The sequence below is a fragment of the Pipistrellus kuhlii genome, unplaced genomic scaffold (genome assembly GCF_014108245.1).
Source record: "Pipistrellus kuhlii isolate mPipKuh1 unplaced genomic scaffold, mPipKuh1.p scaffold_m20_p_5, whole genome shotgun sequence".
In the NCBI taxonomy this organism is placed as follows: domain Eukaryota; kingdom Metazoa; phylum Chordata; class Mammalia; order Chiroptera; family Vespertilionidae; genus Pipistrellus; species Pipistrellus kuhlii.
This window is the reverse complement of record NW_023425551.1, coordinates 60,130,663-60,149,272: the sequence shown is the minus strand read 5'-3', so window position 1 is coordinate 60,149,272 and position 18,610 is coordinate 60,130,663. Positions and strand designations below refer to the sequence as shown.

At 37.5% G+C, this 18,610-nt stretch overlaps 1 protein-coding gene across 1 annotated transcript in view; it reads right to left on the bottom strand.

Moving 5' to 3' along the window:
* The window catches only part of EYS (eyes shut homolog), a 1,188,193-nt gene that overhangs the window by 460,272 nt on the left and 709,311 nt on the right, over positions 1-18,610 (bottom strand). The window contains 1 exon segment of the mRNA XM_036415133.1: positions 11,420-11,569. Coding sequence (XP_036271026.1) covers positions 11,420-11,569 — 150 coding nt within the window.

The following is an 18,610-nucleotide window of genomic DNA, read 5'->3' as shown; positions in this document are numbered from 1 at the left end:
TAAGGTAATTGATTTAAAACTGAAAGTCTAAACCTACTGGATAAATTCCAAATCCTTAAAATGACACGCAAGGCTTTCCAAGATCCAGCCACAGCCTCCTGTTCCATCCTCATCATTTATTCTCCCCTGTGCACTTTGCAAACTCTGAATTATAATCTCTCCCTCACTCACACCCTGATTTTTTTTTTAATTTGTCTCTCCTAAAGCACACTGTTTTTTTTGTTTTGTTGTTAGCATGCACTCATCTGTTCCCTTTTCCAGACTGTCATAGACATCTTTTCAGACTCAGTTCACCTAGTATGACCCAACTCAGTTGTATACCTCTCCACTTTACATCACCAAATCCCCAGGATGCACTGCTCTGGGAATAGTTTATTGTAACTATCTCTCTCCATGGGTTGTCTAGATCCCAAAAGAATGAGACTTCTTGTACTCACTGTTATATTCTCAATGTTTGCATATAATTTGACAAATAGTGAAAACACAAAAACTTTTGATAAAGTATGAATGAACGGATGGTACTATATCCAAAACCCAAATAGATTCAATGTAAAGTACCCTCCCTATCAGAATGCTTAATAGCTCTGGTGTAGACTACTGAACACGTGAAACAAGGCTAGCTCAAAAGGAGATGAACTCTAGGTATACGAAACACCCTGGATTTCAATGAGTTTTTAGGAAGGAAAAAGCATGTAGTGTATCGTGTTAATAATGTTTGCATGAGGATTACATGTTGAAATGACAGAATTTTGGTATACTGGTTTAAATAAAATAGAATAGAATTAATTTTGCTTATTTCTTTTTATTCCTTTAATGTGGCTATGGAAAATTTAAAATTTATCATTTTAAATTGGGTAGTAACATGGAAACATTTGAAATATTCCTCCAGTGATTTTCTGGATGGAGCTTAGACATAACTATTTCATACTGACCACACAGCTCTGCTCTGATAATGCTTGTCACATGCTGGTGACAATGAATCTTTAAAGTGAGCAAATTTTTTGTTTGTTTGTTCTGGTTCTTGTAAGCTATGTGTGGTTTTTGCTAAGGTGATTATTTTTGGCAAAGAACATATCTTGGCATTTCATTTGCCTAGTCTCTAGCACAAAGTTTTATATGTAATGCATTTTCTAGAAATGGTTAACAGGTGAAAAAATATTCTTTGTCAAATATAATAAGATCAGTTCACCACTCATACACATATGGATTTTGCATGTTCCATATGGGATAAGCTGATGAAGATTTAAAAATATATACTCTATTTTAAAATTTAGTATTTCCAGAATACTACTGTCACTTGCTGATGTTATTAACTGACACTATTATGGTAAAACAATTTTCAGAAATGCTACATGTTGCATCCTTCTGCTTAGATATTAAAATGAACATTAGCATAATAAAGACAGGAGTTTTTCAGAGAAAAGACCAAAACAGAATAGCCTGTGTAAATATGTTTAACTCAGTATTTCAAACTTTTCACACTAGTTGGTCAGCAAGATTTTTTCAATTATAGTTTACATTTAATAGTATTTTGTACTACCCTGTTTCCCCGAAAATAAGACAGTGTCTTATATTATTTTTTTCTCCCAAAGTTGCGCTAGGTCTTATTTTCAGGGGTTGTCTTATCTTTGCATGCATTAGGTCTTATTTTCAGAGGATGTCTTATTTTTGGGGAAACACTGTAGTTTCAGGTGTATAGCATAGTGGTTAGACAATCATATACTTTCCAAAGTGGTTAAATGTAGGGATGCTGAGACTAGGGAAAATAAGTGAAACATGAATTCCGAGAATTTGTAACATAATCCATAAAGATGAAAATAAAGTATTTTGTAATCTCAATCGTAAAATATTACATAATCTAAAGTTATTAAAACTGCCTTTATTAGTAACTACACTGGCTCCTCCAAAGACAAACCAGGTGAATGATCTCACATGATTTCATATGTGAGATCATTCACCTGAGGGCTCTGCTCTCTAAGCTTTGGCTAAATTAGCCTTAACTCCTTAAATTTTGCTAGAAAACTATCTCCCAAATTAAAATCCAAAAGCACTTAAGCCTAAAATTGATTTTATTCTACCTAGTGTCGAGTTACATAGATTATGCTGCAAAATTAAATAGGGTTTAAAATTATGATTTGCATTACCAGAATTTTCTAACTAATATAAACCACATTGCTTCTTGCTTTACTTTATCCATTGTCCCCTAACCACAATAATATTGAAGCACTTTTAATAAACCTATTAACAGAAAAAATTATATATATTCATTTGTCGCTATTTTCATAATTTAAGCTATGGTCATGAGATGTGTTATTATGGGGCTTTGTTGATTAGTTTTTTCATTTTAAAATAAAAACTCTTTGAGACATTTTACAAATAAATGGAAATTTAGGCAGGAACAGAAAGAATAACAGATGGGAGTCTCTCAAGAATATTATATGTCCTCAGGGATGATTTGATATAGAAGTTAGGTGATACTATGTAAACTGAATAGAATAGAATTTATGACTATGATATTATCTTAATATAATAAATGCAAGTGTAATTCATAATAAATAAACAGAATATTACACATACTATTTAGTAGTATATATTTTATTAAATATTACATATTTCTATCTATCTATCTCTCTATCTATCTATACACACAGGGATAGCATAGACTAAAAATATTGAACTGAAATAGACTTTAAAAATAATTTTGTCTAACATCATCATTTATAGAAATTTAAGGCATTAGAGATTTCAAGTAGTGGTCAACAATGTAAAACATTATTTTTTGACAGAGATATGATTAAAAATCAAGTGCTCTTATTTCAAGTCTGATATTTTCCCCATCAATCCAAGTTGTTTCTTGAAAGAGCATATGTTCTATCTAATAAAAGAATAATATGCAAATTAATCATCACTCTGCTACACCCACCAGAAATGCCCACTGGCCAATCAGGAGCGAGTATACAAATTAATACAACCAAGATGGCCGAGGCCATGGAGAAAGCAGAAGGAAGGCTTGTGTTTCCCCAGCAATGGAGGAAGCCAAGCTTTCCCAACATCCTGGCCGGCCCAGGCCTCCTCTTAAGGCTACAAAGTTTCAATTACAGGAGATAAATCTCAACAAAAATGGCACAGTCATGGAGCTGCAGAGAGCAATCTAGGGTTGTCCCTGGTGATCAAGGAAGCCAAGCTTTCCACCTGCCTTGGCTGACTCAAGCCTCTGCTTAAGGCTACCAAGTTTCAATTATGGAAGGTGAATAAACCCCAACAGAAATGGCTACAACAAAGAGTGAGTAGAAGGCTTGTCTCTGCTCCAGGCTACAAAGTTTCAATTGTAGAAAATAAATATATCCCAGATACCAGGACCTCTGCTTGGGTTGCCGGAGGCATGGCTGGCCTGCAAACCACCACAGGCCCCAAGCCCCAAGGGAACCCCCACCCTGACCCAGGACACCCTTCAGGGCAAACCAGCCAGCCCCCACCCATGGACCAGGCTTCTATTCTATCTAATAATAGAGTAATATGCAGATTGACCATTACTCCAACACACGAGATGGCTGTCCCCATGTGGTCAAAGATCCTGCCCCCATGTGGACATAAGATGGCCAGCAGGGGAGGGTAGTTGGAAGGGATCAGGCCTGCAAAGGAGGGCAGTTGTGGGCGATCAGGACAGCAGTAGAGGACAGTTGGGAGGCACCAGGCTGGCAAGGGAGGGCATTTGGAGGTGGTCAAGCCTGTAGGGGAGGGCAGTTAGGGGCAATCAGGCTGGCAGGGGAGCAGTTAGACATTAATCAGGCTGGCAGGGGAATGGTTAGGGGGTGATCAGATTGACAGGCAGAAATGGTTAGGGGCAATCAGGAAGGCAGGCAGGTAAGCAGTTGAGAGCCAGCAGTCCTGGAGTGTGAGAGGGATCCCTGATTGGAGAGGGTGCAGACTGGGCTGAGAAACCCCCACCCCTGTGCATGAATTTCGTACACCGGGTCTCTAGTATGTATATAAAATGTTTTTCTGCATGTAGAAATATTTGCCAAAATGCAACATTTTTAATATCAGAATTTGGTCAGAGAGCATAACATTATAGTTATGTTCTTATGGGGTGCAGCAAAAGAAGTACAAATAGGGATACACACCTACTTTAAAAAAAGAAGAAAGATCTCAAATAATCAACCTAAAGCTATATTTATAGGAACTAGAAAAATAAAAAATAAACTAAGACCAAAGCAGAAGAAAAGAAATAACAAATATTAGATCAGAAATAAATAAAAGAAGAAATAGTAAAACAGCAAAGGAAAAAAATCAACAAAATCAAGAGTTGGGTTTAAAAAAAATTGACAAAATCTTAGATAGACCATGAAGAAAAGAAAGAATACTCAAATAAATGAAGTCATAAATGAAAGATGAAATATTATAAATATTATAGATATAATATGAATCATAAGAGAATACTATAGTAATAATTACATGCCAACAAAATGGGTAACCTAGTAAAAATGGATAATTTCCTGAAAATATACAACCTACCAGGAAGAAATAAAAAGTCTGAATAGGCCTAGAACTAGTAAGAAGATTTAATTAGTAATAAAAAACCTCCCAAACAAGAAAAGCCTATGTCTTCATTGGTAAACTGCATCAAACACTTAAAGAACAATTAACATCAATTCTTCTTAAAGTCTTACAAAAAAACTGAAGAGGAGGAAACATTTTAACCATATTTTATGAAGCCATCTTTATTCTAATATGAAAACTGGACAAGCTGCCTAAAAAAAACTTCAGGAAAATATTTATGATGAATTAGATGCAATAAAAATCCTCAACAAAACACTAGCAAGTGAAATTCAACAGCACATTCAAAAGTTCATATACTATGAACAAGTGGTATTTATCCTTAGGTTGCAAGAATGAGTCAACATATGAAAATCAATTATGATACACCACATTTAACAGAATAAAGGATATAAAGCATATCATCTCAATTCAATAAAATTACAGGATACAAAAGCAACATAAAAATCAGTTGTTCTATACAATGTATTGAATTCAATACAATGTATTGAATGGCAAGATAATTATGATCTCTGAATGCATAATAATCTGGCCACTCAGTGTACATACATATGCACACACATTTATATATTAGTATATTAGAGGTCTGGTGCATGAATTCGTGCATGGATGGGGTCTGGCCAGCCTGGCCAGGGGTAGGGGTCATGGGCAGTTGGCCGGCCTGCTTCCTGGTGGAGGGGACAATTTGCATATTAGCCTTTTATTATATAGGATATACATTGAGTGGCCAGATTATTATGAGTTCAGAGATCATAATAATCTAGCCACTCGGTGTATATAAAAAAGGAAATTAGAAAACTATAAACATTGATTAAAAAAATAAATAAGACACACAAAATAAAAAGGCATTTGTGTTCATGGATTGGAAGAGTTCATACTGTTATCCTACCTGTATTACCAAAAACATTCAATAGATCCAAAGCAATCCCTATCAAGATCTCAATGGCATTTAAAAAAATCTAGACATAGAGTAAACAATTCTAAAATTCATGTGGAACCACCAAAGATTATATATAACCAAGTCAATTTTGAGAAAGATCAAAGCTATAAGCATCATACTTCCTGATTTCAAATAACTTTAAAGATACAGTAATCAAAACAGTATAAACAACAATTTACTTGCATAAACAGCAATGTAGACCAATGGAACAGAAGAGAGAGTCCAGAAATAAATCCATACATAAACCTAATCTTCAGCAGGGTACACACTAAAGAAAGAACAGTGTCTTCAACAAATGGCACTGGGAAACCGGATAGCCGCATGCAAGCCAATAAGATTGGACCCTGATCTTACACCATCCACAAAAATCAATCCTAAATGGATTGAAGACTTAAATGTATGACATGAAATCACTGACATTCATCAGTGTATAAAGTTGCAGTATACAGAATATCCACACTACTTTTAATAAGTGTTCATGTTTTTACTTTTATGTCACAAATACCTTTGCTACGAACATTCTATCAATAGTACATGCCTCCTCATATTCAAGTATGAAAAGCTTACTAGTGTACACTCCTATCTCTAACCAGGAAAATTTTGTTTTTTAGTACATGCACATTTTCAACTTTGCAGGTGATACTACAAATGGGTTTTCAATAAAACTTTTTAAAATATCACTACACTGTCATCCTGCGGTTGGGATTTTCATGGTTGTTACAATAGGAAGAAAATGTCCAATTAAATTCTCCCCCTTTTGCCAAAGGAAAAGATTGGTTCTTAACCGAATGCTGATGATATCTCTTCATACACCAGCAGGAGCTTAAACAGAAGTGGTCATTCCTCTGGAAAGTGTATCAATGATCTCTATGTCAGAACGACAGGCCGATGGTTTTCAGCCCTTGTTCTGTCTAGAGCTAACTTCAGCAAGACTGAACAGCTCCTCTTTCCTGAAACGTGCTTTTCTGCCTTCCACGATATTACATCTTCTCAGTTGCGTCCTTATTCCTCAGCCTACTTCCCTGTCAAATATTGAGGGCTTGTCCCTTACATGTAAATTTGTCATGAAACATTTTATAAAGCAAAGAGAATAGCTGGTTCCTGTGTAACTTGCCCTGCACTTATTTGGGGTTAAGGTTTGGTGTCAAGAAGCAACTTGGACCCACAAGCGGAAGTCCATGCACTGAGAAGCGTAAGCAATTAAATAAAATACTACAGAGGAAAGTGTTTTTGCAACCACCAGAGAGAGGGCATTTACTCTCGGACTTTGGAAGTGATCATGTGGACATCAGGGGAGGCAGCGTTTCTCACAGTTGAGGCACAAAATTGCTAGTGTCGAACCGTTTCCACCTCTCCTCGCATGCTGAGCTCTGTGTGTTTTTGTTCAAGGAAACATTAAACAACCTGTCAGCACACACACATTGGATTAGAGGCTCTTATCCTGAGAGTCTCTGGCCAGCACAGAAAGGCATTATTAGAAACTTAAGTGTCAAGAGAATAATTATATCTTTACATTCATTGACTCAAGAAATCAAGTGTAGTTCTCTTCCTCAGTGTTTTATACTGAAAACCTGTTGTTTTTAATTTTCTGAGCGCTGACAACCCACTGTGCTTAAACAGCAGCTCTTAATCAGAACACAATAATTAGATAGTTAGAGCCTGCCTGATATTTAGATGTTCAGAAGGGCTGCATTGTGCAGAAATGAGTTCATAAAGTTTGTTTTCCCCCCTCTGATTTACCAGATGATGTCTCTTTAAGTATTATCATATGGTTATATGTTATTAGAGGCCTGTTGAATGATATTCATGCATGGGGGAGGAGGGGGCAGGACAGCCCTCAGTCCAGCCTGCACCCTCTTGCAATCTGGGATGTCTGGCTGCTGGTTGAGGCCTGATCCCAGACATCCTTCTTGCAATCTGGGACCCCTGGCTCCGAACTACTTACCTGCATGCCTGCCTATTTCCTCTAACCACTCAGCTGCCTGCCTGATCACCCTTAACCACTTATGCCTGCCTGCCTGATTGCCTCTAACTGCTTTCCTGCATGCCTGATGGCCCCTAACTGCCTCTGCCTTGGCCTCCACCACCACAGTTCATCCGGAAGGATGTCCAGAAGGTCATTTGGCTGTCTGGTCTAATTAGGATATTATACTTTTATTATTATAATTTGCTTGTATCAATAAATTAGTGCATAGCAATATAAGTATTTCACACATGAACACACACACACACACACACAGCTACTATGTCATAGTAAAAATGTAAGGAAAGAATAAAAAAACAGTAGGGGATTGATACAAAATCTTTTAAATACAGCATACTTAACAAGAAGGGAAGACCTGCTTAATTGGTTGTCCTTTTAATTTCAAGGTAACTTCACTCTTTCACATACTGAATTTACTCTACTCTAATTACATGTCGAGTTACTCTACATCACAGGACAGATATCAAGGTTTTAGTGAGATAATCCCTTAGTAAATGCCAATCCTTTCAAACAGGCTTTTCGAGAAAAAGTATTTAGATATAGTCCATTAGCATTACATATCCCTGCAATTCTGAGATTCTGTCCTCTGCTAGATAATATCTCTCTTTTTAACAAGCTTCTACTAAAATAACCTAAAATCACCCTGTTGCTTCATTTATTCTTCCTCAAAAGATTACAGTTTGTTTCCTGTCATTTTTGGTCTCCTGAAACTGCTAGTTGACCTATTTTAGCTTTGGCTTTGAACATAGGCTTCTTTGGGAAACTTTTTCCATCTTTGGTTTTGCTAACAATATGTTTTTTCCTGTGTCCTACTGCCAATATTTCTACTTATTAATCACTTTGTAGGCACTTCTTCTTTAAATCATTTCTCTATTTCTGATCACCAAACTTTAGCTCTCACTTCTCTCTTTCTACAAAATCAATCCAGTCAATGATGTGGTTTCCACTATCACGTGTATAAAACACTCACACAGCCAAATCTTGGTCAAGATTTCTTGTGAATTCAATTAACTTACTCTCTATCACAATGTCCCATTGATAGGAATGGTATGCAACAAGAATGGACTGATAAAATGGACTGAAGGATGAATGGTAATGGCAAGCCAGTTAAATATCTAAAAATTACCCCTATGCAAAAGTGCAAATGCAAAAATGAACCTACTATCTTTCCCTGTAAGTAATCTTGTGATCCACATCTTAATTAGATAGCATAAAATTTCTATTTATATAAGCCAAATTGGTCATTCAAATTCCACATTTTTCTATTTTTTAACCTACAATTATTCATAAGTTTAATAGCTTTCATAGTCATCTTCTCATTCTTAAGCCACATGATTTTTATTTAAGCATTCCTATTACTTAATATTACCAATTCTTTTCTTTTAAAAAAATATTTTTATTGATTTCAAGGAGGAAGGGAGAGGGAGAGAGATATAAAAATGTCAATGTTGAGAAAGAATCATTGAGTAGCTGCCTCCTACATGCTCCCTGCTGGGGATCGAGCCTACAACCCAGACATGTGCCCTTGACCAGAATCAAATTTTGGACCCTTCAGTCCTCAGACTCTATCCACTGAGCCAAACAAGGTAGGGAACATTGCCAATTTTTAAAGGGTCATCTAAACCCCTCTAATCCTATACACTTCAGCTGCTGTTACCCTGAAAACTGCATAAATATATTACTACTTTTTAAGACTTCTTAAGTGGCACCTCCAGGCACCAGCATACACATATATACTACTTTGTATTTTATAGGGGATCCATTATTGTTAGACTCTTGCTTACTTTACCAACATAAAGTCTTTCTCATGCTCAATTCACATTAAACTCCATGGCTCCACAGTATTATTTTATTTCTACTCCCATTCCCCTCGCCTAAGTCTTTCGGTTATCTATACCTCTGTGTGAGGTTGTTTCATCTGCCTGGAATGAGAGTCTACATTATTTACCCGGTAGACACTTGATCATCTCTAACTACAAACTCCCTTACTACTCCAAGGAATTCAGAAGGCTTCATTTTCTATTTTCTACATTGCCTCTGTATATTGTTCATACTTCTATTAGGGTAAATAGCTAACTATATTAGAGATATTTGTGTATCTCCTGGAGTGTTGAGAGCTTGCATTTAATATATGCTCACAAAAGTTAAATTCTATATGAAAAATCCCTTTATTGGAGGAAATATAAAGTTATAAGTATGTAAAGCAAAAGAGAAGATATAGAATGTATTAAGCTATTAGTATACTTACCAAACAACCTTAAATTTTTTAAGTAGCTCTCTGTAATAACATAAAATGAAGCAAAATAATAACATTTAAGTCAGCATGCATGCTCTTATCCTAAAATATAGGTTAATAATGAAGACAACAGACTAATTACCTAAATGGATATTTAGAAAATGGGCTGGCATTTGCACAGAACTCTGTAGAGAAAATTCTTACATTTTAGTAACTGTTTATGAAGCAGAGACTGGGAATGGTCTTCTAGTTCCATTTCTTAAATCATATTTTTGGTATGTTGTTAAGCCAATACTTTCATGTATCAATTGAAACCAGCATGGGAGGGAACAAAAGCCCATCCCATCTACTGAAAGAGTAATATGCAAATTTACCATATACCTGCTACACCCGCAAGCCACACTCACCAACCAATCAGGAGTGAGTATGCAAATTAACCTAACCAAGATGGCTGTGGCCACGAAGTGAGCAGGAGGTTCAGCAATGGAGAAAGCCAAGCTTCCTGCACACTCTGGCTGGCCCAGGCCTCTGCTCAAGGCTACAAAGTTTCAATTAAAGAAGATAAATAAATCCCAACAAAAATGGCTGTGGCCACAAAGCAAGCAAGAGGCTTGGGTTTCCTTGGCGATGGAGGAAGCCAAACTTCCTGGCCAGCCCTGGCCTCTGCTCAAGGCTACAAAGTTTCAATTATAGAAGATAAATAAATCCCAGATCCTATTGCCTCCACTTGGATAGCCGGGGGCATGACTGGCCTGCAAACCACCACAGGCCCCTTGCCCTGGACACCCCACACCTCAAGAGAACCCCTACCCTCATCTAGGACACCCTTCAGAGCAAACCAGCAGGCCCCCACCCATGTACCAGGCCTCTATTCTATCTAATAAAAGAGTAATATACAAATTGACCATCACTCTAACAAACAAGATAGCTGCCCCAATGTAAACACAAATTGGCTGCCACAAGATGGCCAGCAGGGGAGGGCTATTGGGAAAGACCAGGCCTGCAAGGGAAGGCAGTTGAGAGCAATAAAGCCTGCAGGGGAGGGCACTTAGGGGTAACCAGGCTGGCAGAGAAGGGAAGTTGGGGGTGATTGGGCCAGCAGGGAAGGGCAGTTGGGGGGGTGGGACCCAGGCCTGCAGGGGAGAGCAGTTTTGGGGGGACCAGGACTGCAGGGGAGGGCAGTTAGGGGTGACCAGGAGGGCAGAGGAGTGAAGTTGGGGGCAAACAGGCTGGCAGGAGAGCAGTTAGGCATCAATCAGGTTGTCAGGGGTGTGGTTAGAGGGTGATCAGGCTGGCAGGCAGAAATGGTTAGGGGCAATCAGGAAGGTAGGCAGGCAAGCAGTTGGTGGTCATCAGTCCTGGATTGTGAGAGGGGTCCCAGACTGGAGAAGGTGCAGGCTGGGCTGAGGGACACACACCCTTGGACATGAATTTTGTGCACCAGGCCTCTAGTATGCTTAATATTCTCATGAAATGAACCACGCATGTAGTACATAAGATGGAAAAAACAGCCTGATAGCGGAGCAATTCTAAAGATGAGAACAGTACATTTTTAGTATACTTTGGTAGGATAAAGTAATGTTTGTTGAATGTCTCAAAATTTCTTTTAGAGACCATGTAGATGGCTCAATAAATCAGAAAACTTTATGAAGTTTTCCTTGCTTTTCATAAAATGTCATAATACAAACATCAATAGAAATACCTGTTTTCTCCATGAAGATCTGGAAATCCACCAATAAAGACAGACCATGATTCTGGCAGGGGTTTTCCACACACATGATTGACTGGTTCCCTTGCTTTTAAGGTCCTCCCTAGAATAGTCAGCTCAGCTTTACATTGGTCCAATTCTTGCCTGCAGCCATTTAGAAAAGCAATTTATGGTTTTAGCATGTGTTGTGTAAACATTTATCTGGCCAATTAATTAAGCTATTAACAAAAGAAGAAAGATTTAAGTAAATAGATTATCTCACCATAAAACCAACAAAGCCAGAAGTAGATTAATCTGCTCTAAATTAGAAACCCTTAATACTTTAAGTATATAAATACAAAGTTAAATTTAGACAAAACAAAAAATTGTAGCAATCACCTACTAAAATAAATAAATCCTGATAATAAAGCGATCTCTTTCAGCAGTGATTAAAAATGAGGTTAGAGTATAATATTCTACTTCAGTTTTTTTACATTGTTAAATTTTCTGTGTGAGTTAGAAATATTCAAAAGTATTGGTTTATATATGGTTACAGTACTGTACCCTATCTGCAATTTTACTTTCCATGGTTTCAGACATATTGCCAAACTCAGTTCAAAAATATTAAATGGAAAGTACCAGAAATAAATAATTTGTAAGTTTTTAATTGTGCATCAGTCTGAGTAGTATGATCTCATTTTGTTTCCTCCTTCTGGCCGAGGACATGAATCATCCTTTTGTGCCCTGTAACCAAGCTATATATCCTATTTGCCCATTAGTCAGTCAGTTTCCATTGACTGTCCCAGTATCTCAGTACTGGTGTTCAAGTAACCCATAAAGTATCCTAACAGTAATTCACAATGCCTAAGTATGTCATTTACCTCACTGTACCTCATGCCAGAGGCATTGTATCATCTCACAGCATCACAAGAAGGGTGAGTATAGAATAAGGTATTTTTAAAAATATAGTTATTGATATCACAGAGGAAGGAAGAGGGAGAGATAGAAACATCAATGATGAGAGAGAATCATCCATAGGCTGCCTCCTGCACCCCCCCCTCCCCCACTGAATATTGAGCCCTGCACCTGCAACCCAGGCATGTGCCCTGACCAGGAATTGAATGATAACCTCCTGATTCATAAGTAAATGCTCAACCACTGAGCTACACTGTCCAGCTAATACAAAATACTTTGAGAAAGAGGGGTCACATTCACATAACTTTTAAAAAATATATATATTTTATTGATTTCCTACAGAGAGGAAGGGAAAGGGATAGAGAGTTAGAAACATCTATGAGAGAGAAATATCGACCAGCTGCCTCCTGCACACCCCCCACCAGGGATGTGCCCACAACCAAGGTACATGCCCTTGACCGGAATCGAACCTGGGACCTCTCAGTCTGCAGGCCGATGCTCTATCCACTGAGCCAAACACGTTTCGGCTCACATACCATATTTTCCGGCGTATAAGACGACCCCCTAATTTTACAGTTAAAACATAGGTTTAGGCCTATATTCGCTGTATAAGACTACCCCCCACTTCCGAGGCAACACCAGTTCTTTTTTTAATAGACCGCCTCTCTGACTCTGGCCAATCTGAGCAGGCTTTTTACTAGAACACAGTGTAGCTTCGGGTACAGAACATGTACACTGTGTTCTAGTAAAAAGCCTGCTCAGATTGGCCAGAGTCAGAGAGGCGGTCTATTAAAAAAAGAACTGGTGTTGCCTCGGAAGTGGGGGGTAGTCTTATACAGCGAATATAGGCCTAAACCTATGTTTTAACTGTAAAATTAGGGGGTCGTCTTATACGCCGGAAAATACGGTAACTTTTATTGAATATGTTGTCATTTCTTTATTATTCACTAAGGGCCCAGTGCACAAATTTGTGTACCTTGAAAGGAATGTGTGCCTTGAGACTGAGGTGGGCACAGGGGCGGGTCTTAGCCTATCCTCAGCACCCGTGCCTGGCCCTTCCCACTGTGGCCCCACTCCCATCACCACTATTCCCACATACTGATGACACAGAGTGATTGACTCAGTGCCAGCAGTGGGTGCTAGCAGTGGCTTCAGCACCAGTTGTCGGTGCCAGCAGCAGCTGTTGCCCCCAATTGGAGCAGGGGAGGTGGAGAATCCCTCAGGGGCAACTGGGGTTGGAATCTGCTGCTCACATATGCTGATGGCGCCCAGTGATTTGGGTTAGTGCCAGGCACTGGCAGCGGGTGTGAGCAGCAGCTCTGGTGCTTGGGCAGGTGTGAGCAGGGCCAGCTCTGACAGCAGGTTCAAGTGGCATGCGGTAGCAAAAGATTTTCAGTAACAATCAGCGGCTCACCCCGATGACAGAGCCCTGCAGTGGTCTGGCACCCCTGCTCACCTGCTCTACCATCCTGCCCGTGGCCAACACCTGTCATGTTCCGCATGCGCCCTCTGGTGGGTTGTTCAGTTGTTCAGTTGTTCGGTCTGTTTACATATTAGGGTTTTATATATATATATATATATATATATATATATATATATATATTATTAATTTCTTACTGTGACTAATTTATAGATTAAGATTTATCATAGGTATGTACATATAAGAGAAAACATTAGATATCTGTGAGTGTATATATCCTATATAATAAAAGGGTAATATGCAAATTGACCCTAACTGCAGAACAGCTGGTCGCTATGACATGCACTGACCACCAGGGGCAGATACTCAACGCTGGAGCTGCCTCCTAGTGGTCAGTGCACTCCCACAGGGGAAGCTCCATTCAGCCACAACCCAGGCTGATGGCTGCGAGTGCAGCGGCGTTGGCGGGAGCTTCTCCTGATCCTCAGCAGCACTAAGGCTGTACGACTGACAGCTTAGGCTCGATCCTCCAGAAAGCGGGCCTAAGTTGGCAGGTGGACATCCCCTGAGGGGTCCCAGACTTTGAGAGGACTCAAGCCGGGCTGAGGGTCTTTTCCAAGTGCACAGATTTTTGTGCACCAGGTCTGTAACATATATTCAGTACTGTCTATAGTTTGAGGCACCCACTGGGATTCTTGGAACATTTTTTTCCAAAGGTAAGGGAAGGAATACTGAATCCAATGCACAATACATGTTTATGGCTAAATAAACATGTGATAATGCAATGAGTAATTATTTGTAGCAATATAAATCATACTAAGATACAAAGCATGAAAACCTTTTAAAAATGAATAAATCAAATATAACTTAATTAGACAACTCCCAGTATTAATTTTCTTGTACCCATATTTTACAAAGATGAGATAAAAAAAATACTTTGATAGTACTTTAACATGTAGATATGCGTGTCTCACTTACTCTATCCACCTATTTAATCATCTAATTGGACTGAAAACTATGGCATATAGGACAATTGTTGCCTTTCCACCACTTTGTAAAGTCAAGTCTAACTGGAACAGAGTCACAGATTTCTTCATTCATAACCTATGGATCTTTCACAACAGAGTTGAATAGCTGCAACTAAAACTCTAAGGTCCTTGCTGAAACCGGTTTGGCTCAATGGATAGAGCGTCAGCTTGGGGACCAAAGGGTCCCGCGTTCGATTCCGGTCAAGGGCATGTACCTTGGTTGTGGGCAGATCCCCAGTAGTGGGTGTGCAAAAGGCAGCTGATCGATGACTCTCTCTCATCGAAGTTTCTAACTCTCTATCTCTCTCCCTTCCTCTCTGTACAAAATCAATAAAATATATTTTAAAAATAATAATAAATAAATAAATAAAACTCTAAAGTCCAAGGAGCCCAACATATTTACTACCTAGTTTTTTACAGAAAAGGGGAATATGTAATACTTTCAACAATTATTTAAAATCTATTTTTATTCCCAAATTTTCGGTGGTATTTTTATCAAGAATAAAAGTTATTCTATATTCTAAAACTTTAAGGCTATATATGTGTGTATATATTTATATACACAAAAATATTTACAGATACTCACCTCCATACTTTTGTGTGACAAATATATATGTTTTCTATATTTATATGAAATATTAGAATATTCAATCCAATGGGAATAAAATTTTCTACCTATCTGCACTTAGTCCATATTCAGCTGTGGTCTCTATCTTTTATAATTTCTTATTTAGATATTAATAATAATGAGTAATGTGAAATATAATATATGTTAATTTAATACACAATTATATGAACATGTGTAGTAAAGACTACTATACAATATGAATGAATTCAAGCTAGAAATACTCCAGAAGTTATCCTTGAATGATAAAAATGATTATGATAGGAAGAGAGAAGAATAATAGATACTATAGAACTGAGATTCTGAGTGAGAGTGCTAATTGGAAGGGAAATGAATGAGATGGAGTTTTAATGGCTTTTTCTGCCTACAGTTGGTAACAAGAGTTCAGTTTAATACCAGATCTTTCATATTCTCTACGTTGAGTATGTGGGGCACGTTACATTCTGTACAGATATTAGTTCATTCATTACAATGTCAACTGCCTTTGTTTTGCTATTACTGTATCCTTAAACCTGAAACAAGGACTTGCATGTGGAATATTGGACTAGTATGAGTGGGACATTGAGTAGTTTTACAGGACACTGTCTGAAAAGTGCTTAATGACTGACAGACAGCATTTTACTTTTAAAATTGTATGTTTTACTTTTTTCCAATTACAAGTATCAAAATAAACTGCTGAAACTATAAAAAAGGAAAAGCAAAAACAAACAAAAACCTACATTTATCCCAGGAAGAATCATAATTATTATTCTATTACAATCTAAAATTTTAATTTTATTACAGAATGTCCCTGAAGTTGAGAATGTAACAGAAACATTTTCAGTTTGGCTTCTTTGGTAATTTAATTATAATATAATATAAATATTTTTGTATGTTAATATTATTGAAAACTATTAATTTTAATGAATATATAGTAATAGTTCATATGTTTATACTCTTTTTTTTATTGTCTAATAATTAGGTATTTGGGCATCCTTTCCCCCAGTTTTCTCACCCCTTTTTTGAAACTAATACATATCAATTTCATATATCCTAATACAGAAATCTATTTACTTTCTTAGGGAATTTTTCTAGAAGCTGATTTTCAGTATATAAGCTTTCTCTATATTTAAATTGTAAATTTCTAAATTTTCCTCAGAAAATTGTCTGTTAGTTTTATGTGACAATTTACTGAAACTATAGCCCCTGCTGTTCAATCAAACACTAATCTAGCTGCTGCTATATTTTGTAGATGTGGCTAACATCTATTTCAAGAATCAGTGGACTTTAGGTAAAGAACATTACCACCATAATGTGGGTGGACCTCATCCAATCAATTTCAAAAGCTTTAAGAGTAAAACTGGTTTCCCTGGGAAGAAGAAATTCCACAGCCTTAGCTCCTGCTCAAAAGTTCCCAGCCTGCAGGCCCTGATGGCAATATTTTACACATTTTTTACTTATTCAGTCATACTCCATAACCATATAAGCCAATTCCTTAAACTAAATTTCAATATGTATTTTCTGTTGAGTCTTCTCTAGTTAAGCCCTGACTGATACAGACCGTAACTAGAGTATTGAGTTACAGAGATATTTGACCCAATGTACAAGGAGGGCTTTCATATCTTACAATCCTATCAGTAAAGCAGTATTCATGTTACAGTGGTGCCTCACACAACGAACTTTATTTTTTCCAGGAGCAAGTTTGTTATGCGAAAAGTTCGTTATGTGAAACGTGTTTTCCCATAACAATACATGTTAAAAAAAATAATTCGTTCTGTAGCATAAAATATGCTAAGATGACATAAAAAAAGATAAATTTTTTTACTATTTTTATTTAGATACATCATGATATAAAAAAAATATTGAGTTTAACTTAAAAGGACGACTGCCGTGATACGTGCGTGATTTAATTCGTAATGAAGAACGATTGCCGCGATACGTGCTTAAGTTAAGCGCAGTGACTAACGACTGCCTGCAGTGCCTGCGCGGAAGGATGCAATACATCGGCAGCGATCGTGGAAGCTCGGGCGAAGCAGTCGTGGAAGCTCGGGCAAAGCGGTCTTGGAAGCTCGGGCGACTTCGTTGTGTGAAACGAAGTTCGTTGTATGAATCATGAAATGAAGTTCGTTGTGTGCAGCGTTCGCTGTGCGAGGCGTTCTTTATGCGAGGCACCACTGTAATTGAGTATGGAATTTGATACTTTAACTGGAGCCAAACCTGATAATAGTTTTTGTTAAAATCTCAGAACAAGTCTCTCTTAGTGTTCACATTGAATTTAGTTCCTTAAGGTTTCATGCATGAATAGCAATGGATCAGGTGACTGGCCTTTGACTATAATCCAAGATATAGACTTGTAAATGACCTTTGATCTGGATTAATGAATATGACTGAGTATTGGGGAAAGGTTCATCTATTACACAAGAAAATTAGTTCTTATAGACATCATCTTCAAAGCTTTTCCTTGAAATTTATGATTTTTATTTTTAATAATTTCTAGTCATTGTCACAGAGGGTAGACTGCTTCACAGTCAAGAGCACTATTAGTATTTAGTACTAATTCTGTAGGCTTTCATCTTTGGATAAGTATGAGAATTTTCTTTCATGCTTAAATTTCTGCATTGGTTATTTTTGTTTTCCAAGTTATTATCATTTCTGAAATAAATTACTGTTGGTAATCGAACACAAGGATGCCATATCATCTTTTCTCATACACACATTCCAGAGAGCAGGCAACTAAACTGAAGGAAAATGAAAGGTAAGAATGCCTCCTTTATAACAATGTAGACAATCAGGTTTTCTTTGCCGAAAATGCAATTCTAATATTTTATCTAGCAGGATTGTTATTTTATTCAAGAGACGCACTTTTTAACAGCAGTCGTATCTTTCCCCTTAGCCTCATTAGAATGGAGGTCACGCTGTTCTGATTGTGCCCGACTGAATCTAACAGGAATTGACTGAAGGTAGGAAAACAGTCTTACAACATTATTGTTTAGCTTTTGCTGATGATACAGTTTGCCTAGCACACCATGCAGTGTAAAATTTTTCTATCAAGGCTTTTTAATGCTTTTTCTAAAATCAGCACACAGGGTGCTTTAAAGGTCAAATGAGTAGACAAATTTATTCTGCATAATTATAAATATATATAGAACTCTCTGGAGGACTCCTGGTGTTTGAACTACCTTTAATTGCTCTTTTCCCAAACTTGCAGTGATTGTTCATATTTGTCATTTGTATTTAGA